The sequence below is a fragment of the Platalea leucorodia genome (genome assembly GCF_965183815.1).
Source record: "Platalea leucorodia genome assembly, chromosome: 3".
Taxonomy (NCBI): Eukaryota; Metazoa; Chordata; class Aves; order Pelecaniformes; family Threskiornithidae; genus Platalea; species Platalea leucorodia.
In genome coordinates, this window is record NC_138825.1 from 118,099,865 (window position 1) to 118,125,033 (window position 25,169).

Below are 25,169 nucleotides of genomic sequence, written 5' to 3' on the forward strand. Positions count from 1 at the left end.
AGTATGCCAATAATAATAGAATGTTTTGTTAGCAAATCTAGTATGGTTTTTAATTCTCATAATGTATTGTGATATATTAACAGATTAAAAAAGACACACTACAGATGGTGTGACCTCGTCCAGTGGCCTAATTCCTATAATGGTTACTTCTGTAGTAATTATAAGTAGCCTGATGGGTATACATTAAACGTGATGGGTGGCTTATCTAAAACTGGCTTTGTACTTTCTTCACTTTCAGTGGGCCTGTCTTCTTGATCATAGGAGAGGGCAAAATTAACTGTGTGGAGGAGCTGAAACAGCCTCTTCACACAGATGCTACTTTTAGTATTGGAAAGGCCAGTGTAGGAAACAAAAACTTTAATTGCTGATAATATATTTTTTCTTTGGACAAAGGGTGGTTAATTTATGTCTTAACATAAACATACACAAACTTTAAAAGGGAACTTTTCCTCTGACCACACCCAACCTTTTTGCTTTTTATTGCTCATATCAAGCTTACCCGAGTTCGGTAGTAAACTTTTCCCGTGAGAATGTCAGTGTCCATTTCAATGACATAGCCCAAGGTCCCAGCAGAGGGTGAAGAGACTGAGCCGGAGAAGCTCCTGTCAGTGTTTTGATAACGCATATGAACATCTGTAAAAGTTGGGCTGATGATGTCTAGTGATGCAGTGTTGTCCATGACTCTACAACAACAGTGAATACACAGCTATGAAGGAATGCACAAAGCACAAGCTCAACGCAGTATGTCTAAATACAATACCACCTATTATTTTATATATATATGTATGTAAAAAATGCCTTTGTCATGAAAAGAAAATGTAGGGTCTTACTATGCACATTTCTTAGGATTTAGACTAACGCATTCAAAACTTCATGTCACTCCAATTTTCCTGTTTTAGATAAAACTATATTGAGCTCTGTTGAGAATTTTCATTAAATTAGGGCAGCAAAACAAAACTTGTAGCTGTACCACTGTCAGCTTTTTACAGACTTCTACAAGCTGACTGCAATTTTTTCCACCAACACAGGTATAGGCAGTAGTTTTTATCTGCATTTGTACTTGCCTTCACAGACTCCGTTCCTTGGATATATTTCAACACAAGACTTGCAGAGCAAAACAGGCAGTTAGTACTGCTACTTGTGAATAAAAATTACTCTTTAATGGCTTATGGTGAAGAGGGAACCAGTGAAAAAAAAACCCTTATGTTGATGGTTAGATCTAGAACTGCTCTGATTATAAAATACTGTGTTTGTATCTCGGCAGTTTTATAAAATGGGGCTGCTGAGAAAAGCTGTTCTAGAAATGCTGAGTGGGAACAGCTTTCCAGCTATCTCAAGAGGGAAAAAGGCACAACCGATAATGGCAGGGTAGCTACATAGGTAGCTATTAATTACAGCAAAGCATTCTAGGACATTAGAGATCAAAGCAACAATACATCATTGGCAATTTTGTCTATTATAAATTATAGTATTAGAGTAAATCTTCACCTAATTCCTGAAACAGTAAGATCTTCCTTGTAGTTTGCACTCATGTCACGATGTGAAAAGCTGCCAGTTGTCTTCATAACAAACATGCCTTCTTCATATTTGTAGTTTGAAACAACTGTGGAAAAGATTTCAAATGTGTGTATTTCCAGAACTTAGCAGCAAGCAATACAAAATACATACCCAGCTGTATGTTAGACGACCAGTAGTGTTTCAGTAGTATGTAAAATTATGCATCAGGAAACTGAATGCCCATAATGCCCCAAATAAAAAGATATGAAAATATTTGTTCAACTGGAGTATTTTAAAATTCAATTTTTCTCTATGTTTAGAACAACATGAATATAACATTTTGCATTCATGCAGATCATAAATGGGGATTCTAATTTCTTGAGAATTTAGAATTTTATTCTGATGTATATTTTTAGTATTATTATAAAGTCTAGAACTCAATGCTATATGGGACTCCAGAGTTTTCTGAGTTGAAATAATTTTTGAAATCAAATATGCTTAGTTCCTAGGGAAAAGGATGGGTGTTTCTTTATCTGAACTGAATCAGATAAAAAGTCATCCTGCCTTCTCTCCTTTACATGTGCTATCATAAGTACTGGGGGAATGTTATGTTGTTCACAATTTAAAGTAAGAAACTGCTACACAGAAAAGAGATTTTTTCCATTTTTTTTTTTTCACAGTATGCCATTAGTTTTACATATGTCTAGTCATTATCCTCCAGGGCGACTGACTGAGATTCTGACAATAATTTATGAAAAAATGCTGCTGATAATGAAAGAAGTATAATCTAATGTCAATGATAAATAGACAGCAACACCTTCACAAGCAAAGTTCTGGAAAAAAAAAATCTGAAAAAAAACCAGTATAAAGTATTTCCCCCAAAATTGTGGCATATAGAATTTTAGTGTCTTACCATTCAAGTCATATTCTAGGAACTGCAATGTTGAGCTGCAGGTAGAGTCAATGGACTGTTCGAAAGAGTCCTTTTTGTTTGTTAAGTCTGTTCTCCAGGTGACATTGTACAAAGGGGAAGCAACTTTGAAAGATCCAGTCAAGGCACCAAATGATGGGATGTAAATTCCAGCAGGCAAGGACAATTTGAGAGGTGGGATCTCAATTTTCTGTTCAGGAATTGTAATTGTAGGCAGATCAAAATCTGCAATCTTATTAGCTACTTCATCCAGATCTACATGGAAACTGCCAAGAGAAATACTCTTTGGAAGAGTGAATTGAGACACAGTTATTTGGTATTCAGGTATTGTCACCTCAAAATATGGTATTTTATATTCTTCTAATGTAATATAATTGGCTCCTACATCCACTTTAGGGAATCCTAGTTTTGGCAGTGTGGGTAAACTGACATCAAATGGCATTGTGTTCAGTGTCTGTGGAATTTTTATGTTGCGCAAGTCAACGGTGTATGCTGGGACCTGGAGAGTGGTGAAAGGAACTCTGAACTCTGGAGTGCTGAAAACAGGGCTTGGAGCCTTTAGGTGTAACTCAGGAATACTGAAAGTGAAGCCATCAGTCAGCTTATTCACAGGTATGGGGAAAAAGTAACCATCGTCACTCTTTGTGTACACAAGGGATGCTGAACCATTTAAGTACTGTTTTCTGTCAGCACTGGTAGTGACGTCCAACTTCAAGATATCCCATAAGCTCTTCTCAGCAATGGGACACTTTATGTTTTTGAGGAAGTCCATGTATCCTTCCAAAGATCCAGAAATATCAAACTTTGCCTTTGATTTTTCATTTGATAACTCCATATCATGACTGAGAGATAATGACTGAATTTGGCCTTCACCCTTCCAGCCAACTTTCTGGTTTGCAGTACTGATTTTCACTGTGACAACTTGATTAACTGAAGCTGTGTCCAGGAAGGAATTTGGCTGAGTGGCTTGAATCTGGAGAGCTGCTGATATACCCCAGGGAGCCAGCTCTAAGGTTGCTTTGCATCTCTGAGACCCTGTTGTCGTGAAAAGAGGTGTATATCGTGCATAGTTATTCCCATTGTGCTCCCAGACTGCATAAACACGACGGGTAGATGCTTCAACTGCAAGTATTTCTTTCATTTCACCGTTCCAGAGTCCATCTGCTTTGGAGTGGGCCTCAAGCTTGACAGATGACCGAGCTCCATTAGCATTCAGATAGGCATTTGCCTCATGGTCTAGACTTCCAGAAAATGCATTTCCAGTGTAAAATACTCCATCAATATCCCCATTTGTAGAAGTTTCTACTGATATGTAAGATGTAAGGCTCTCCAAAGCAAGTTTGTGAGTAACTCCTCCCTTAGCACTGGTGCCATATTTAGGAGCATTAAAATCATACATTAATTTTAGCCCTGAGGAAAGAGTGGGTTTAGACTTAGTATTTCCAGAAAGTTCTTGGCTGAAATTCATTTTTAAAACTGGTGTGTTGATTTCTGCATTTGTTGCCACTGAAGCTTCCATGTTCCTCTTTGTGAGACTAATAGTGCTGTCATGATTTCCTCCTAGAAATTTGTTATTACTCAGGGACAACGCTGTGGCCAGCTTCAAACCCCTTTTTCTTGTCAAACTTGTTGAACCATCCAGCTTAAATTGCAGTGCATCAATGACAGAAGAGGATGAGACACTGAGTTGCCCAGCAATATCTGACTGATTGAACAGCCCAGCATTTGCAGTTAAAGTGATCACACTGGATTTAAATGAGAAGTCGTAAGTAATGTTTCCCATGGCAGGAATTAAGATGTGGTTTGATGGGCTGTTGATTCTGAATCTAGGCAGCTTTAGAGTGCGTAGATCCTGTGGGACATGAAGGACTGGAAGCTCCAGAGAAGGTAAGACTAGTGTGTAAGATGGTACTGAAAAGCCAATAAATGGGACTGTGAATCCTGTTGTACTTATTTCTTTTGGCAGCATATAACCAAAGGCTGGCATCTCAGCAGTAAAAGGAGAAACCTCAATATTCACAATTGGAATTGTGTAGCCTGGAATCCTGAAGGTCCGCGGTAGTTTGTTCAGTGATGTCTGTATTCTGTATTTGTCAAATTTTGTTTTGGCTTCATTATATGACTTTGTGAGAAAATCTAAAGCAGTGTTTCTTCCTCTCTCAAAATGCTTGTTGAAGAAAATGATGTATTTATTAAGTGCTTCATGCACTGTTGCTAAAGGAAGTGGGATTACATGCATGTCTTTGTTTTTGTCATACCGAGCATTCAAATTTAAATCAAAGGATTGTCTTGTTGTCTTCAATAAATCCTTCAGGCCTACCTGTTCCCACAGTGAATAATCTTTTACCTGAGGAGTTTTGATTCCAGTGTAGGGAACCTCAAGTTGAGGAATGGTTAGAGGAATATTTAGGAAGTCCAAGTTGGCATCTCCATTCATTTCGACATGAGCTTCAATTCTGTCATCATTGTTGCCAGCAGACATATTATGGGAATATCTGTACTGATTGAACCTGCCAGTAGCTTGCCAGCTGACCTGCTGAACAGAGGAACTGAGTGCAAAACCATAGTTATTCAGGAAGTCAATTTTGCCAGTCAGTTTCATTGGGAAGCTGATTTTCACATTTCCATCATTGTTTGTCAACAGACGAATTTCAAAAGGCTGTGCCAAGAAGGAAACCTCATTATTTACAGTTCCAGTAATCCGTCCATTGAGCCGAGCATTGTGAGAGCCTATTAATTCTACTTTCATTCCTCCAAGCTGACCTGTGCCTTTTACATTCAGAACGCTACGTCCCACACGCTGTGACTCAATTTCAGACTGAATCTGAACTGTCACATAATTTAGGAAACCACATTCATATCTCATAGCTTGGTTGACTTTCAGGTACTTATCATTTATTCTGTTGTTGGCTGAAAATGTAATAATGGGGCCCTCAACCCTGAAAGTGGCATGTGAATCATGAGTGCCTTCATCGGAGAAATTAGGAGAAGCCCATTTCCAGTTTCCTTTACCAGTGGAGGTAAATGATACGTGTCCTGCTTCTACCTCTGTTGTCATGTTATTGACGAGATCAGCCTGGCTGGAGAAATCAGCTTGTGGAATATTCAGTCTGTGGGAATATGCCATTCCACTCTGCATCCAAATTTTTCTTTGCAGCTTGACCATTAAATTATTCTGTAGTTCTATTGAATTTTTTGTTGTATAAAAGTTTGCTCTAGTTTCAGCTTCACCTTCTACTGAAGTCCCTAAAAATACCACTTCATTGGTGTGATCAACTTTAAGGAACCTGTGGTTGACCTTCATGGAATTTTTAAGGTTCAGCTGCTTCATCTCAGGGGCCAAGAGACGTGAATCTGCAATAACACTAAAAACTAGGAAGTCTAATTTGGACGTTGTTTGAGCTGAAAGGGAGGTCACAAATTCTGGACTGTTTGCAGATGTTGTAGTATTATGAACCTCAGCTTTTGTAGTCAGTGTGAAGAATGGAGATGTGACTCTGAAAGCACCAGACAATTTGCCAAATGTAGGGACAGTCACAGTATGTGGGATTCGTGGAAGCTGGAACTCTGGTATCTTCATGTTAGGAATCTGGAGCTCATTTAGATTTAGCTTTGGAATCAATAATTCTGGTATTTGAAACTGAGGCATTTGTATTTCTGGGAAAGAGATGTCAGAAAAAGGCATATCTCTCATCTTCAGATTTTTAAAATATAAATCAACTGCTGGCAACTGAAATTCACCAGACATGAGTTTGTCTATTGTTCTCACAATCTGAAGTTTAATCTCTTTCAAGTCAATTGTATAGGAAGGAACTTTAAAGGTATTTAGAACTGTAAATTCTGGGGTAGTAAATTTCATTGGGATTTTCAAGTCCTTTAGTCTCTTAATATTTATCTCATAGGAGGGGATATGCAGATCAGTCAGTGGAACAATGAAGTCTGGTGTTCGAAATGTGGCTTCCCGAAGGCTTCGGAGACTAACCTCAAAGGCAGGTATAGTGACTATAACAGTTCTGATTTCAGGGACTTTAAATCCTGTTTCAACAAACTGGTTTAAATTTTCAGCCCAATTTTTTAGATCATACTCTTCAGCCAAAGCAATGATTTTCTTAAAAGCTGTGTTCCACTGGTCAGAAATGTATACGACAGCAGAGTTATAGAATTGGCTTATCTTCTGAAGATACCACTGGAATTCCTGGGAAATATCCATTTCAGAAATCCTCTCTCGCAGGTCTTCCAAATGTTCATTTACCTTGGCTTTCAGATTAGCAAATGTTGTTGAGTTTATGAGCTCCCTGAACCAGTTAATTATTGCAGCAAGCTTGGTGTCCCTTAGTTGTTCCATGTATTTTGAAATCACAGCTCTAAAATCTCTTATGTACTGTTTCAGCGCTTCTGCTTTCTGTGGAAGTTCTAGATTTCTGAGTTCCTTATTTATTTTCTGGGTCATTTCTCGGATTTTGTTATTTGTGTCATCAACAAACTGGTTATAGTCAAAAGACTTGAGCTTTTTAATAATCATGTCAAGGAACTTGTTGCCTTCCTCTATCATCATTTCATAATCAAAGGTTTGAACTTTCTTCACAGTATCATCAATAAAAGCAACAACTTTATCAAAGCATGACTTCACATCAATATTTTTCAGGTAGACAGTCAGTTTCTGGACAGTTTCTTTTATTCTGTACTGGTTAAGCAGTTCTGTCATTCTGTCCATTAAAAAATATACCTGCTTATCAATTTCATATTTTACAATCAGTTTGTGCATATGACCTCGGAAAGCACTGATCTTCTCAGACACTTCATACTCCTCCATCCAATTTAGAATAAAGTCTTTGATTTGTTCAAGAACTTCATTAATTTTTTCAATTGGTAATGAACGCTTCAATTTTTCTAAAACTTCTTTAGCATCAAACATTTTAATCTGCTGTTTCAAATTTTCTGCAATGCGTCTGACATCAATACTCTGAATCTGAATTTTGAGTTTTTCTAGGTTTTCCTGTATCCTAGCTGTAATCTTGTATTCATCATCTACATTTTTAATCCAAGCCAAAGTGCTGCTTCCAATTTTGCTAGGATAATACTGGTAAAAAAAAAATTGCAATTTTTGAATAGTGTCAACTACAGTCATTCTTATCTTATATTTGTTATCCAGAGCTGTTATTGTTTCAACTATTTGGTCAAGAAGCTGTGCAATAAGTGCTTTAATGTCATACTGCTCATAATGATCTTTGATGTATTGCTCAATTTGTATCAGATAGACCTGCAGCTGAGACAGTATTTCTTGAAGATTGTCCATGGCTTTTTCCAGCATAATTTGGAGATCATCAGATGTTATTCTGTAGTCCTTTGTGAAAGCAACCAAATTATTTTTCATGCTGCTAACTCTGCCTTTCATATCTAATTTGTCCATGTAATCATTAATGTGCTGTGGGAGTTTATCCAAAGCTGCCTTGTATTTTCTCATATGTTGTTCTATGCTAATGTTCTTCAGGTAACTTTGTATGGCCTGCAGTGTGGATAGAATGGTGCCTCTGATTTGTTCAAAGTAAACTGGCAAATGTTCCAAGAATGGTAGGTTAATAACATGCATATCTTTATTTTTGTCATACTTCACAGAGCCAGAGATGCTGAATTCTTGAGGCTCTGAAACACTGCTCCTGAGGTCCAACAGATCAATTAAATTAACTTCTTCAGATGTGAATGGTAGTATGACCGGTGTATCCATTACAGAGAGATCTGCTAAAGCTCTTCCGCTAAGTTCCACACCAGTCTTTTCTGCATCATTGTAAGCACTGAGATCTTGTAAATATACATTATTGTTTAGCTGACTTTTCAATTTCCAAGCACCTGACTGCTCTGATGGAGTAAAAAGCACATGAACTTTGTTATCAAGCAGAGTAGTGTATCTTCCTCTAGACTTCAAGTTATGACTGGTAGATCCTCTGTAATCATGGGAGAAAGTGAAAGCAAGAGGCTCTGCTTTAAACAGAAATTTGCTGTAAAGGTCTCCTGTGTGTTCACCCATAGCAATCAGCTTTCCATTACCATTGGTATGGATGTCAGCAGTGATAGCAAATGGGGCCATAGTGGAACGCAGAACATTGCTGAAACGGAGAGATTTGGAATCACAGTTTGTGTTCACAGTAACTGAGGAAGCAAGTCCTGCCACATTCAGATTAACTCTGTGACTCACTGCTGCACCTTGAACATTTGCGACTGTATCTGTTTTAAAGTTTGCAGCTAGATCAGCATATGTAATGGTGTAGGTATGCCTTATTTCATCTGCTCCATAGGCTCCTCTGACATTGCCACCCAAGTTCAGCTTCAGAGGCTCGAGAAGCAGTTCTGCTTTGTTGGAAAGTTCTGTTTTAGTGTATTTAATATTATTACTCAGTTTAGCTGTAAGTGAGCTAGGCTGCAGTTGTAGGTCAAAAACATGCTTGTGGAATTTGTCAAAGCTGAAGCTGTTGTCTAACTTCGAAGCAAATGTTAAGGATAAGCCAGGAATATTCAAGTCATTTGTGTACTCCAACTTAATCTCTTTGAATGATCCTTGCAAATTATTTGAAAACTTGAGTCCTTCTCTATTAACTCTGAAGTTTAAAACATGTTTGTTGTCCATACCCAGAACTGTACTCTGATATTCACTTCCCAGAGTTATTTCCGCCAGGCTCACTCTTCCACCTAGATTGAATTTTGCATTGTTTTTACCATAGCGCCCAGAAGAGGATAGTGACATGGAGCCTCCAGCAGTATCAAGTTTGGCATTCATTTCACTCTGCATTGTCAATGGACTAAACTGCACATTTGTGGTTGCACTGCTGGCTAGACCGTACTGATTTACATTGAGTGATGACTTATGTGCAGCTCGATTCCTTTGATCAGTCATAGAGATATCCGTGTTGAAAACAAGATTCTGGGAATTGAGAGAACCTGCAAACAAGGCGTAATACTGTGTTTGCTTGTAAGTGGCTTGGTACTCAGATCGAAGTGCTGCCATCTTCTTTGACAAAATTAATTCAAGCTTATTGACACCTGCAATATGTCGATACCTCCCATTTGTTTCAGATGTCATTTTCAGCTGGCTGTTTTCATACTTCAGTGAAGCTGTGTTCTTTAATAGTCCGCTTTGTACATCAGAAACTGAAGTAATGGAAAACAAATCTTCACTGTATCTGCCGGATATCTGATTGGTAGCCTGAAGGTAAGAAGAATCCAACTTCAGATTTGATTTTCCTTCTAAAATCCGCCTCTTTTCATTGTATGAGCTTGACAGAGTGTAGATGCTTCTTGCAATGACAGAAGCCACTTCCAGCTGCCCTTCCATCTTGATGTTATTGATATTCACGTTATTTGTCTTTTCAGAAACAATATCACCGGAAAATGAAAGCTGAGGACCCAGAGTACTGGATGCCATAAGTGATATGGTGTAGTTTGCAACTGGACTAGGTTCATAACTCTTTGTCCTGGCCAACTTAAAAACTGAGGTTAAGAGTCTGTGCTTCAGGTGATTTTCATATGCACAGGTGAATCCATTTCTATTATATGATGCTTCTCCAGAACCTGAAATAGGAAAAAGGAAACAAAAGATAACAGTGTCTTTAAGATTTTGTCTGATGCCACTAAGCTTTTATGTTACTGCTTGAATTGCAATTACTGTTATTATACCATTTTGCTTTAAATGCCAAAATGTTTTGGTAAATCCTGAATATTTCTGTACAAATTGTTATTATTTTGATATTTGGGGCTAAAGTTTTGAGCTATGAAAAATTAAATCTCTACACTACTCTACTAAGTACAATTACGTGAAATGACATGAACTTATGTCGTTATTTAAACTTAAATTAAGAAGATGGACTCTCAAGAATAACCCATATCTAACATTCCTGGTTTTTAATGTTTTCTTTATCATGCTTCATTTATGGTGGGGAGTTTAGAAAAGACTGAAGTTAGCTTGTCCTTTTGCAATTTGAGAACTCAAACTGCAATTTTAGAGGAACTAACTTAAAAATACCAGTCTTAAGACCTATCCAGTCTGAGTCCAGGATAACTGCTATGTAGTTATGGCAGTATATGGACATATATAAATGATAAAAAAAAAAATTATATATATATATAAAAATAGAGCGAGAAATAAACTGTGGGCTACCTATACATACACCTGCACACCTGATTTTGAAAACACTTGACTTCTAAGATACACAAGTGTTCGTAGAATCATGCCTTCAGTTTTGAAGGACTTTTTCTTCAGTGGGGAATATCTAGAAAAATATGGACCCTGAAAGACTTTATTGAATTAAACTGACTTCACGTTTAGTGCCTGAATAAACAGACTCACATAATATCTTTAAAAACAAAGAGAAAGTGATTTGAGATTATACAACACCTTTCTTTAAATAAGCGACAGGAAAATGAATGTGCTGTACCTGATACATGGAAAATAAAGAAAATTAAAATAGTTTTGCCAACATTGCAGTATTAGCACACATTCTTACCTTTCACACTGTAGGAAAGTAGCTCAAAAACTGAATCAGCATTCGTGGTATAAGTAGTTCTTATGCTGGATGCTTTCTCTGTGGTGCTATTAGCCAAAGTGTATGCTGCCGTCCAGTTGTAATAGTTGCTGTACACATTAGCAGAGACCTCTAAAGTGCCAAGGAGAGGCACACGAAGAGGATAGGATTCTGGAACAGTAAATGTCGGGATTCTGTATTCCTGAGACGGCACACTTATTCCCATTGACTCCATTACCAGAGGAGGTGTTTTAACAGTCTGTGGCACCCTTATGTCATGGGATGATCTTCCACCAAATGGCAATGGGATATTAATTAGAAAACTGTTTTTATTTAAGCTGTATCTGATCCGGCCTTCACTAGAAAATAAAAGTGACTCTGTTAGAAACTGTAAGTTCATGAAGCATATACAGAAATCTTAAGGATTCCTACTATTCCCATGATACCGAGCTTACTTACATGCTTATATCAATGTCCTGACTTTAGGTTTACAGAGAAATGTAATGATCATCTATTATTATCAGGATTTTTTAATCACTCATCTATCAGAATTTACTGAAAGTCCTTTCGATATCAGTGAATTCTGTCAATGTTTTTTCTCCTTATTTCATAATCAGGGAGACCCATAGGTCAAGTAGTCCAGAAACACATTCTTTCTGTAAGACCTTGCATTAGAATTCACAGGTTCCTGATTCTTTGTTCAGAGCTTAACTAACTTTAGCTCACAGGTGGACAATATCATTCAAGGGGCTAAATACACAAGTGTTAAGAATCTTGCATTTGATTTTCTACTCTGAGAATCCAAATCTGCTTTATGAACATTAATGAAAAGATGTATTGGCATGAAAATGATCCTCAAAATGAGGGAATTTGAATGAAAATAGCTGACATATAGGAAAAAAAAATCCTCCAAAAACACTGCCGCACTTGTGCAATGTGGCATGCTGAGTACCAGAAAGAGGTGATTATATTCTTCTTAAAAAAAGTGATATATTCTTATAGAAATGCATGAAAAGTCTTATTAGCATTAGAAGTTGTAAGAACCTAAATCATAAAGAATTTATCTTTCTGATGATAAGCATTTCAAAAGATTCATCCAAATATTCAGCATTTATTTTATTCTGAATAAAATTAAATAAAAATCTAACCATTTGACCAGGAGCTAGGACTGGAAAAAATGGATCATCAGCTAAAAAGCTTGTGGGGAAAAAGTGTCATTATGAAAAGGCAAAACAGGAGGAAACTCGGCTTTAACTTGTGCATGAACAATAAGCTGGCAAAGATGCTTTTCTTGTTTCCCTAACTGGTCTTTTATATTGCAAAATCTTATTTATACTTAGAGCTACATCCTAAGATGAAAATTAAGGAAACATTTTTGAAATTTGTTCCTTTACATGAAATGGTTAAAAAAGCAACATCACAGAGCAGTATAAATTCCTATTATTATTATTATTATTATTATTATTATTATTATTATTATTATTTTGTTCAGTTCTCATTACTATATAACACAATACTTCAGGATATATTCATATACTGCAGGAGTGACTGCTGTAAAATCAAATCTGTATTAAAGACATGCATCATTTCCTCCATATAATTTCATCTCTCTGGTTTTAAAGTTGTTTATTATGATTCCAGTCTTATGCTAATGTTTACAGCAATTCCATGCTAGTTTAGAAAACAAAGTAAAATAAAATAACACACAAATATGAACCAATATCTATTTTCAGTTTCCTGTGTGACTATCCTAATTTCTCTCCTTACCTTTTCAGGAAAAGTTCTTCAGGAATGGTGATAACAGGCAGGTTAATTTTCTGAATGTTCAGTTCCTGCAGTCCACTTAGTTTATCTTGCAGAGTCTGGGCATAGGGGACATCTTTTGATGCCTTTTGCAGCCAGGTATTGGTTGCCTGCAATGAGAAGACAAGTTTTTCAAACTAAAGAACAAGTTTTAGGACTTTCCAGTAAGTTATCTGAAAGACATTTTAACTATCCATATACTGAGCCCTAGGCATCTGATAAAGTGACGGGTTTGATCAAAGTTAGAAATATACATCTTATTCAATCTGATGAGTGCTTTTACAAGTAGTTCCCATTTTGGCGTCCATGGGGGTGGCAAGAATTCACCAGGGCTATGTGGTCAAGCTGTAATATCTGCTGTAGGTTGAAACATACCACGATAAATTGTGACACAATATGTCGCAGTGTCATATCTGTATGAGCCACTTTCCGATCCAGCAGTTCATTGGCATGCTTCTCTAAAGTTTTTGGGTAGTCTGAAAAGTCAACTGGGAAGCCAGAAGACATTTTTTTCACAGCAGCACTGGCACCTGAATTCCACTCTAGCTCAACTTTCTCGGAATCTGAAAATAATGAATTTAAAAGAAAAGGGTAAAATTAGTAATATTCTTATTCTATTTAGGGATATACTATAAACTAATGTAACACGATGTTTAAATCTATTGGTTGTACACGTGGATCCTGTTTTTGCCTGTACCATATCTGAGAAGAATTCTTTCTGAAATTGAATTTCCATGAGTTGTTGCAGCTGAGCTCATCTGAAGGTATCCTTTGGTTGGTGAGTAATTAACCAATGCTTCAGTTCTGAGTTCGGTTTGCAGGCGAGGAATAGAAATGGTGCCTCTTAACATTGCCTCTTCCATTCCAGCATATCTGTGAAAGCAAAAAGTAAATGTGAATATAAAACATTTCACTTTACTTTTTCACTTATGTTTCAGGAGCAATTTCAGCATTTAAATCTATAGTAAAAACATAACAGGTGTTACAAAAAAATAGATTAAATCAAACTTGTAAACTCTGTTCCGATTCAATGAATGTTTTCAGCTTCTGCCAGTTACTTTGGGAAATCTATGCTAAATTATTATAATGCTACTGTGCAGATACACACAATAATAATTTTGTATTAATTTCATAATACTGAAATGGAGGGAAATATGTACCTATCTTGGTAAAGTTGTACCTGAACCAAATTCTGAACTCCTTACTCAAGCTGAATTCTCTACTAAGGAAGAGGTTCATGGCTGTGGCCATGAATCACATCATAGAAACAAAACACTTGACAAAATATATTATGCCACTGGGCTTCATTTTCCTTTATTCACATTTATTTTATATCTCTGTAACTTTGTTGACTTGAGCAAACTTCTAATATTATGTTAGTGCAAATGAAAGGGAATTGAGGTCCCTGACATCTGTCCAAAGCTCCCACTGATATCAGAGGCAATTCTGCATGAACAGCAAAGACAAAGACTCCCCAGGGCACCATCAAGATCACAGAATTCCATGGAAGATTGAGGTTTATTAAAGAATGTGATCAGCTCATTTCACTATGGGCTTGTGAGGCAGACAATTTTAGAAACCCTGGCAGGCTGAACATTTTTATTAGCTCCCCTGTAGATGTTCCCGGAAATATTCTCATCGTGAAGCGTGGGAATTTTTACAGGAAGCTCTCAGTTATTTTTGGTTTTGTTGCTTATTGAGTGCCATTAGATTTCTTCATGGGGAGATGTAATAACTTTTTTTAGAGCTGAACATATCTAGTAAAAGATAATACCTCTCTGAACAAACCTTGCCTTGTTTATATCCTTGGATTATCACACCTGCAATAACACTAGTACAATGTCATTGTAGTCATGTGTGTGCAAATATGGAAGAACTAGCTCAAGGAACTTGTAATACAAATTATATATATACATATAGTAGGAAAGATCAGCTGGTGTATTAGACGTATTTATTTGATGTATACATGATGGATTACAATTAAATACTTCAAGGGTTTTCAAAGAAGGTTTGAATGACAAGTTTATGTCTCTCTCTATAAGAAATTTCTCCAAAATGGGATAAAATTTCCCAAAATGTTCTACCTTCAATAAAACCTTCAGCTATATTATTCAAAGATATCTTTAAAAGTCTACGTGGTTTTCTGAGTTACCTTATCTGTCCAGTAAGAGTAACTTCAGAAATCTTCTTCTTGTTAAAGTCTAAGACAAAGGTATATGCTTTCTTCCCAGGAAGGGATTCATCAGTAATTCTGAAGTTTGCACCAAAGTCAACATCAACATCGGGAATGTGGACATCACTGGTCAAAATCTTTCTTTCTCTGTTGTACCTGAAGGTCAATGTGGCCTCATGCTGCTTTTCACCTGGAAAATATAAGGTACTTTGGTTATTCGCAACTATGGAATCTGTTTGGACTTTTCTTAAAAGGGGAATAGAAAAGGATCAACTGGAAATTATATCATCCTGAAGATCTAATGCAACATTTGATGTGTCTGAATCAGAAACTGGGTCATCTTTTTTCTCCTCATCTTCTAAACACACCGTGGGCTGATCCACTAATCCTGTCACTACTTTTGTTACGTAAACTTGCCATCCCATAGATTCTCTCTTTGAAAAATTTGCTGTTTATGCCGTTCTTCTCAATTTGTATGCTTTACTTCCATATTTCATCAGAAATGGTATTTTTCTGTTGTTTGTATAGAACCCATTAACTTCTCTTCCTTGCTTCCATGTATCAACATGACACTTTTATTTAAATCATAGGGAAGCATTTTTGGGATACAAAATCAGCCTCTGATCATGAAAATCTTGCACTGGGATTGCATACATGAAATGAAATGCAAGTTAAAGTGTTGGCCTGTTTGGGTGTGAAAATAGTATTCTATTTTATACTGTAAAGAATTCCATTATGATTTATTCATACAAATCTTTTTCCCCTTAAATGACACAGTTCAAAACTGAGCTAAACCATATCGCTTTTTCAGACTCTTACCTTCTGCCTGGACAGCAAATTTTAAGGTGTCTATCAGGTCATTTCCCTCTCTCTGCAGGTCATAGTTTGCACTTGCAGAATATTCCTGCACTTCGCCTGTGGACACTATTTCAACTTCAAATCTAAAGGAGGAGTAAACAAATGTCTTGTAAATTACTATTTTGTCCATGACCACAGACAGAAGAAATCATACAGTTCTCAACAGCTGTCTTTCTGTGCTGCTCCTGCTAGTCTGTTTTTAAAGATTTTTAAAGGTAAGCTTTGTGTGAGACGGTACTGTAGACACTAAGCCCTAAGAGGGAAGGTTAGTTGATACAAAATAAACATAGTTAAAGCTGATATGACTTACCTGGATTCTCCAGTCAAGGGATAATATGGAGCTGCCTCTGTGGCACTAGCATTAGAGTACAATAATTTGGTGCAGAAATTTAGACCAGCAATGAAAGGCTTGCAAGAAGTCCAGGTTTCTCGGTTCTCAATCAGAGGTGGAATCTCTTCAGTTTTGGCTGGAGACACCAAATGTAGCGTATTGCTGGAACACAAAAGTGAGCCATTTATTCCTAGGACAGGTGTTCAGACATTGTCCTATTAACAACGTTATTTTCTGAATAAAAATCACTTATTAAGGTAGGGGCTTAATGAAATAACATTTGGTGGTTAAGTCATTTATTATTATAAGTATTATTATAGACAATTATAATTCTGTGTATTGAGCCATTTACCCTCTCTAAAATTAATGCAAGTAGTTCATTTAAATTCAATTTAAAAATAGGCATTGCTATTATAATAATTTTATGGGAAAGAAAACAAAATAATAGAAATGCTAAGAGTCTTGTTGAAAATTTCAGAAAATAGTGACAAATTAAAGAATCTGTAAGCTATGACTCCCAGTCACCACTTATCTGGGCTATTTGCTTATCTTTCTTACAAAAGTAGTTATCTCAGTTTTACAATGTCTGGGATTTTTCTGAACTGATAATTTCTCCATGCCTGCCCTAGCCTCTCAATTCCATCACAATAAAAACCAAGAAGAGAAGGGAAGAACATAGCCTTCAAAGTTCTCATTCAGTTCTCATTACCTGATACTGAGGAGCTTTGTTGGAGTCTTCGGAGCAGGAATGCTGAATTTCAGCTGTCCAGCTTTCATACTAACATGTGCTTCAATTCCAGACTCATGGAATATATTAGAATTCATCTCCACGCCACTTCTAGCAAATTCAGGCATGTTTATTCCCAGGTGTGTTACAAACTCAATTGCTACTGAAGGTTTAGCAATGAGTTCTGCTTGCATCTATTTAATAAAAACAAAATGGTGTATTTATTTGCCCAATACACTTCTTACTGGTTTTATAAAACAAATGTAATATTCTTGATAATCTAGAAGTAGGTTTTATATAATTGATTTTGTTATTCAAAAAACTTGATTCCCAAGTCACATAAGGAGAGGGACCACCTAAGTGGCAACTGTAATATAACAAATACAGCAAGAAGATAACACCAAGGAATCTTACCTACTTTAATGTAAAAATACTCATGCTTCAGAAAGATTTTGTACTTGGAACTACTTGCATGTATTTTTAAATCTGAAGACAAAAGCCAGTTTTCCATTGTAAAAAAATAGCAATTTTCACAAAAAATGAGCAAATTATTTGACAAAAAAGAAATGGATCCAAGATTTGAATTTCTCTAAACAGAAAACAGCTTATTTTCAAGGATTTGGTTTGGCCATTACAGAAAGAAGTGACAGAATGCAAAATTCTGGAAAAGATCCCAAAGGTAACTAAAAGGCAACTGGCACTAAATTTGAGGACTTACTTTTTTTTATTTTTACTTAAATTGTGTATATGGTGGAAAATTAAAAGTTTAGATGAACTGAAACTCTTGAGAAATTTATATAAAATATTAACTAAATTAGAGCAAAGTAGTTATTAAAACTGTATGAAAAGAACAGAAATCTTTAATTTTTTTTTTTTTAACTGGGTAATTAATTTTGTGTTATCATGCTCTTTAATTGTTACAGTTTTAAAATGTTTCCTTTCTGATAAAAAAATGTTTCATTTAACTCAATTTTTAATATTTCTTTTAACTGAAAATAAAAATTTTCACTTTGAATTGGCCACATCAAGATTTTTTATTAACTCTTTGGTTTGAACAGCAAATTCACATGCTGTAGCTTTTGTACTGTTCTCATTTGAGAGCAGGGAGAGAGAAATAAACAGAGATTAACAGGATTGTTTTTGAAAGAGTGATTAAAATACTTTTAATTTATAAATTTTATTATGTCTCATACTTAATTTATTATATGTATTACTTCTTACTTTAATGTAAATGTCATCCACAAATTATCTGGAGACATCTAATAAGTAAGTTGTTTTTCTCATTTCAAGAGTATTTTGTAATCTTTAAAATTCTTCTGGTGTTACAGTTTTATGCCTAAATGAGATTGTAGATTATCATGAGGAGACAAAATATAGACAGCTGTTGAGACTTACGCTTTTTTGATGAAGCTTCACAGCTACTTTGGCCCCAGGTGTCGCTATTCCAGACAAGGCAAACTTCAGTTGCAAACCTGCTCCAGTTGGGAGCTCAAACTCATTGTCCATGAACATGTAGTGGACAAATAAATCCCTGTCAACACCTTTTGAGATGGCTTGTGCAATCTATAAATCAAACAAGGAAATGAACACTAACAAATCTACACTTTGGAATACATACATTTCGTGATTGTAACTGTATAATCAAAAAATTAATTTTATATAGAGTACAGAATCTAATTTCTACAGATTCCTTGCCTCAAAAAATGTACTAAAGACTATTTATCAAAATCTCAGCTTTAAACTAATACTAGATTTTATCACCTGCCTTGATACACACAGATCATCTACCTTGACATGCACATACAAAGGTGAATTGGTTTAGATAACATGTAACATTCTGGCTTCCCTAACGTCAATGGCAAAGCATTTTTTTACTTCAATGAAAGAAGGGTTCTACCAAATATTCCTAAACTGAACTACATTTTCTTTTCTTTTTAACATGACAAATTATTGCTTAATATTAATACACATTTTCATAATTAGAAATTTAGTAGTATAACATAATGGCCAACACTAAGATTGTGGGCATTGTTCCAGTAGATAGCTCAATCATACAATAAGATCTGAACCTTCCCTTTTTCCTTCCTCTCACCCATCTTCCACAAGGACTCCTCTTGGTTATTGAGGAGTCTTCATGGGTTTCTCAGAGTTCTTCAGACTAAACCTGGATATTTTATTTTAAATAATTTTATTTTCATGCTGGTATCAAATATCCATTCTTTACATAATAGGTAAACATAACCTAAAACTTAAAAACAACTTGCAGAAAAAACCCAAATTAATAATAAATGTTGGTGCATCAGAAACATACCATTTCGGGAATAGTCTGAAGAGTTTTAACACTCTTTAAAATCATGCTTCCCAGCAATTTGAAATCATTGAGTTTCATGTACCCAAGTTCTTCTCCCAGGATTCTCAGATATGCTTTTCCTTCAGGAGCTTCCTTGTTGCCTAATTCTTTTAACAGTTTTTCAAGGTTAAGCATTATTCCTTTCATGATATCCTGAAAATTCAGTCAGAAAGTAGTAAAACAGATTTATGAGAAATCTATAAGATCATATATCTAGAACAGTTAGTTAGTGAATGTCAGCTAATCTGCACATTCACTTCTTACAGATTTGACTCCAGACAAAGGCCCCTCCCACATACAATTAGAGAAAACACCATTGTTAAACAGCATTAAGGATTTCTATTTTAGCTTACCAGAAGAGGAGAAGGCTCATATACAATAAAGAGGGAAGCGTTGTAATTATTGTATAAAGATAGGAATGCCGTGCTGTGCAGAGAATGTTTTCAAGCTGTACCTGATCCTGCTTGCCATCCTGGGAGTAACCAAAATAGTCAGAAAGCGCCTTGGAAACCTGCTCTGGCACTCTGCCCTCAACCCAGTACAAGGCCTTGCTTGCAGTGTCTGGGAAAAGTCCCTTCTCTCCAAACAAAGCTTCCAGTGTTGGTTCAAACCCCTTTCCATCCAAGCCAAGCTGAAATGAACAGGACAATGCAATAACTGAGACAGTTTCCCCACTTCTTTGGAGCTTTACAACAAACAGACTTTCTGAGGAACAAACAATGCATTTAAAGTGTATCCTACAAGTCTATGATTCTTAGGGGAAGATACGGAATACTAGGTCTTACAATTAATTTTATCTTTGTGGTGAGGTCCAACAAAAAACCTACACATAGGCTGTATCTCACTTAAAATCTACTATGAGCACTTCATGTGCCAGTAATGATTCATTAGCATGAAGTCAATTTGTTACAGATGGGTTCATTTTACCCTAGCTGAGGCCTTTAATAACTCCAACAGGGTCGTCCATCCAGTCAGTGGCAAGTGACATCACATAACGGATGGCTTGCTCTAAAGCCCATTGAGATCAAATGAAAGTCCCCTTGTAAGCATAGTGATCTTTAGATTTCTCCCAAAGCTCGTAAAAACAATACATTATTCAGAGAAAGTTGTTATAAGAAAACAGAAATGAGAAAGAAAACAGCTGAATACTAGCAAAAGTTTTTGATAATTCTTGTACCTCAAAGATATCGCTTGGGCCAAATCCATACACATTCAGGGTGGTTTTTAGCATAGTCTCTTTAGGAACATAGCTGTTTGGATCAAACACCACATTTCCCTCTACTTTGGCAGAGATGGGATCAACTCCAGGTACAGAAACTCTTTTGGAAATCTGATAATTTTGTGAGAATTTTCTGAAATCTTGGGCTGTTGGAACCTGGTTTCCTTTCAGAGCCTCTTCAACTTGGCTTTTTAGACTAGGAAAGAGGATAGCGATGCAAATATGATTAGTATAAATTCCAAAAACTCATTTAGTCTTAGTTGAGGGATTTCTTGTGTCACTTGCAGACATTCATAAAACCAAGGTGATTGTAAATCGCTACGTCTCTGCGCATGTTAACAGTAAAAATAAGACTTAAGGGAAAGACTGTAAGCTGGCACTGCTCTGACAAAGACATAGATTTACTCAGCTAATGTGCTTGTTCAAGGAAAACAAACAAGCAAACAAAAAACCAAGCAAAAAAAGCACTGCTACATAACTACCACTGCAATTACGGTCAGAACTTTGCTCTTCCTAGGAGACCAGTACATAACTAAACTTTACTTACTCTTCAATGCCTACTTCTTCAGAGTCTAGGATGTTGGCAATGTGTGAGGCAATAAAACTTTTCACTTGCTCATTCTTTTCCTTTGTGAGGACTCTCAAAATCTTTGTGAGATCACTTGGGGAAGGATTTTTCATCAGTATGAGATAGGCTGCTAGACGTTTGTCTGTAGGTGCATCCCCTTCTTGAAATGCTTTCAGAAGTGCTGAACGGTCCTATATAAATAGAGAAAGGTTTGCACTGATGAGCTGGCTAGTAGATGATATTGCTAAACTCTTTTGGGAATATATAGGGTCAAGTAATTTCCAGGATGCAATTTTTTCAGGCCTGCATAACTATTTCTATACCTGATTTCTATGACTGACCAAAAATATTTCATTGAAGCTATTTTGATAAAGTTTCTTTTGATAGAAAATGTCATAGAAATTATGGTTTTATTAAAACTGATTTTCTTATCCTATATCTGGCAGGTTACTTTTTTGTTTAGAATACTGAGTTTTGACTGTTGGGAATCAGAAGTGTTCTGGTCTGCAGACAAATTCTCAAATTTTGGAAAAAAGATCATTCAATTTAGGAAAAGAAGGTGATAAAAATCTTCTGCTGCAGGAAAATTAAAAACATAGTTTGAAAATAAATAGTAATAAAAAAAATTAAATGCTTTAAATTAAACTGAATCTGAGGATGTGAGCTCCAGGTGTTTCCAGGCTCCCAGACTCGTTAAGCCTTGTCTGGAAACAAGAGCATGTATCTTAAGAGTAGAAACTTGTTGACATTGAAACTATTTCACTATACTAAGCTGAAGTGCTCTGTATGACACCCATTCTGTAGGAGGTGCTTTAATGTCACTGTAATGTAAACATAAATCTAACAAGTACTATTAATAACAAGGACAACAAAATGCCAGTATTAGATAGGGACCTGATTTTTAACTAGTTAAATCCATTTAAATCTGGAGAATTAATTAGTTAAAACCACCTTTAAATACGTAGAACTCCGTTTAAGACATTCTAACAGGAACAGATCCAAACTTCCCATTTAAACTGAGACTATCTATACAAAGCAACTGTATCTCAAAGGAGAAACACCCACTAAGTCAGAAGTCTGCATAACTTCTCAGACATGTATGTGGTAACTAAACTAACTAAAGGAGTTCTAACAAAGCTGGAGACAGCTAAAAGGGAGATAGCAAAACTATGAAATAATGGGAATGTTTTTGCATATTCAACAACTTCTGTGAACAGTCAAGGTGAACTGAAGACTGTATGTTAGTTCTTGTGACCCAATTTACCTCTTCAGTAATAGTCATTTTCCTGAATGCCTGGATGGCTGCTTTCTGAACTGAAAGTGATGCAGCTTCATTTCTGATACATGTCTTAAGAAAAGATTTCAGGTTGGGTTTAGCTTTCTCCATTACTGCACCCATGTTTCCAATAGCCTGTCAGTAATGAAAACACAGAAAGACGATAAACATTTTTTCTCCATCAAGAGAAGCAAAGTAATATATGCACTACAATTTAAAATAATAGCCTGCATCAGGAAAGAAGGAAATAAAAATACCCGAAGTGTGAGGTATGTGAGTTCATCTTCTCCAGAACAATCAGTGCCAAGCAGTGATACCATGAAGTCTGCAACATCTGTTATTTCCTCTGTCACAATCATCTTCTCATTGTAGAACCTAAAGAAATAAACACATTAGAAACAAAAGGAGAAAATGAGAAATGACTATTTATTTTTTATTCCCACAGAGCAAATTCATGAGAATAACAAAAAATCCTCAAAAAGTGACTACTCTTAGGGTTTACTCTAAACATTGTAATGTTTTCTTGAGGTTATTTTATACAGTTACATGCTATCATTACTTACTTAGTAACAGAATGACTCAAGCCATAAAAAGAAGCTCTACTTGGCTGATACTGGGCCATGTTAAGAATTTCCCGTATTCTTTTTGGAGTTGGAGAAGGCAATAGTCCCAGGGTGTATGTGACCAGGTCTACCACAAGTGGATTCACGTTTCCAGTTCTCAGCATTTGAAGGACTGCACCATAGCACTCTGGAGTCCCGCACTGTGTCAGGGCCTGAACAGTGATGGCACTGAAAGGAAAAGAGATGACTTCGATTAATTAATTCCCTGTTTGCAGTTATTGCTGCATGTTGCATGTTTGAAATAAACATTTGACAGGTTTATTAAGGTGTTTTAATATGAATGACATATGTTTATGCACGACCGGAAGCAAATCACAAAATTGCTTATCAAAAAGAAGCTTCCTAGTTTTACAAGTTATACTAATAACATGATTAGCTATGAACAAGAAAGTGTTAACAATACTATCATTACACAGACATATCTTTTTTATTCTCCACAACAGACTTTCCCACAACTTTAAGTGTTATAATATAATATATTGAACCAGACTGAGGCTCTAGTCCCTCTACAGACTGAGGACATAAGGTATGTGTAAATTGACTTAAGTCCAGCTAGGACAGAAGAGTAAGGGTGGGGAGTGGAGGGCAGGGTCAGACCAAAGAATTGTGCCCTTCCATGACTCCAAAAATCTCACTTTCAAAACCGTATTCTTTGCTATAAGTCAGACTTGGGATTTTGGAATTACAGTCATTGTCCTTGAGCAAAACTGCATGAAAGATATTTGGCTATAATAGCATACCCACAGGATTGCATCTGGCATACATGCTTGAGATGGTGTTGGGAAGAAAAAACCTGTACTGGGCTGTGTTATATTCTAATTTATAGTTCAGCTTCTCCAATAAGTTTGGAAGATTTGATGGGGAAATGATCAAAACAATATTAATTCTTCATAGAAGGCTAGAGCTTTCAGATCTATTTGAATTCTTATACTGTTCTCATATATTTAATGTTCAAGTTCCATTTAACAACTGAGCATTTCTGATAGGAAAAAAGTGAAACCCACAGGTTTTACTCTCTCTTCCTTATTTCTCTCTCTAGATAAATCTGATGATACTTATCTTTCTGAAAGACATTCTTTACATCTAATTAACCTCTAATTTAAAACACTTGCAGCAAATAATCAACTTTAGAATGGATTTGCTATGGCATTGACGTGTGGTGTACTTGCACAATGAACTGTTGTAACATACCTTGAAGTTTCCATCATCTTTGGTACAAGAGAGCCAAGAGTGGTGTTATGTAAACTTCTAAGTCCAGAAACAAATTTATAAAAGAGTCTTGCTCTCTGCTGGTTCTGCTGGGAGGCTGTAAGTTTCTGCAGTTCCTGAAGGATTTTCAGAACAGCATCGCCCTGCCTGGGAAATTTGGCATCTGTACTTTCCAGTGCAAGTCCCTTCTCTTCTAGTTCATCTAGTAATTAAAAAAATTGCATTCTTTATGTCTTTATCGAGGAGCTATGTTCATTCTTATCTTCTGTCATACATTCAGTATAAATATAAACTCTCTCTATATATAATTTTATGTGATAACTGTTGAAGTTTAACAGCTGAATAGTTTCTAAAAATAATGGAGTGGAATTTAAATGTAATTCTCCCCAAAGTTGAATAATACCTATTTGCATAAATTCTTTTAAATTTTCATGAAGATGATTCCTTAACACCTTTTATATTAGCATAGTTTGTTTTTTCAACTTTTAATAAATAAATCTTAGGAGAAATATGTTATGACTAGGAATAACAACTGCATGTCAAAAAAGTGTGTTTTACAACCAAATATATAGTAATCATGGACAGTTTACATTTGGCAGCTGAAGCTAAAAGTTGCATAAGAAATTATGGTTAGCTAAAAAGGGTCTATTAAACTAGTTTCCAATAAGATTAACATTACTTTCCAAGCAAATTATTCAATTTTAGTTATAAAGAATAATTTCAAAAATAAAATGAAAATACAAAGATTATTTAAAATTACAGTGTTTTCAAACTTTTCAGGTTTTCCCATTTTATACCCCAACCTTTTTCCTGACTAAATTGATCAAATTTCATTAAAAATTATGAACTGTTTTGGTCCCCTCAACTGCATCTTTCATTAATTCACAGTTAAAAAAAAAATGTCCCTGTATTTAACCTGTATTTATATTTTGTCCCTGTATTGATATTATTGAGAATTGCAGCTATACCTCCATCAAAATTTCTGTTATTGATCTTTGGGGTATCTTCGAGCTTCAGAGTTTGGTTGACTTCCGTCATCACACCATAGCGATTTCTAGCAAACAAAGAAAAATTCAGTGCTTTAGTTGGGT

The 25,169-nt window shown here is 35.9% G+C and overlaps 1 protein-coding gene across 1 annotated transcript in view; it reads right to left on the reverse strand.

The window, feature by feature from the left end:
- The window catches only part of APOB (apolipoprotein B), a gene marked incomplete at both ends in the record, with an annotated part of 36,028 nt that overhangs the window by 2,432 nt on the left and 8,427 nt on the right, over positions 1-25,169 (reverse strand). The window contains 21 exons of the mRNA XM_082305567.1: positions 500-683; positions 1,489-1,603; positions 2,411-9,991; positions 10,924-11,300; positions 12,709-12,854; positions 13,120-13,307; positions 13,442-13,617; positions 14,897-15,107; positions 15,737-15,858; positions 16,086-16,268; positions 16,816-17,027; positions 18,229-18,396; positions 19,145-19,336; positions 19,638-19,814; positions 20,361-20,598; positions 20,950-21,161; positions 22,235-22,381; positions 22,504-22,621; positions 22,810-23,037; positions 24,061-24,280; positions 25,047-25,132. Of these exons, the coding sequence (XP_082161693.1) occupies positions 500-683; positions 1,489-1,603; positions 2,411-9,991; positions 10,924-11,300; positions 12,709-12,854; positions 13,120-13,307; positions 13,442-13,617; positions 14,897-15,107; positions 15,737-15,858; positions 16,086-16,268; positions 16,816-17,027; positions 18,229-18,396; positions 19,145-19,336; positions 19,638-19,814; positions 20,361-20,598; positions 20,950-21,161; positions 22,235-22,381; positions 22,504-22,621; positions 22,810-23,037; positions 24,061-24,280; positions 25,047-25,132 (11,281 nt within the window). The remainder of the gene's footprint in view (positions 1-499; positions 684-1,488; positions 1,604-2,410; positions 9,992-10,923; positions 11,301-12,708; positions 12,855-13,119; positions 13,308-13,441; positions 13,618-14,896; positions 15,108-15,736; positions 15,859-16,085; positions 16,269-16,815; positions 17,028-18,228; positions 18,397-19,144; positions 19,337-19,637; positions 19,815-20,360; positions 20,599-20,949; positions 21,162-22,234; positions 22,382-22,503; positions 22,622-22,809; positions 23,038-24,060; positions 24,281-25,046; positions 25,133-25,169) is intronic.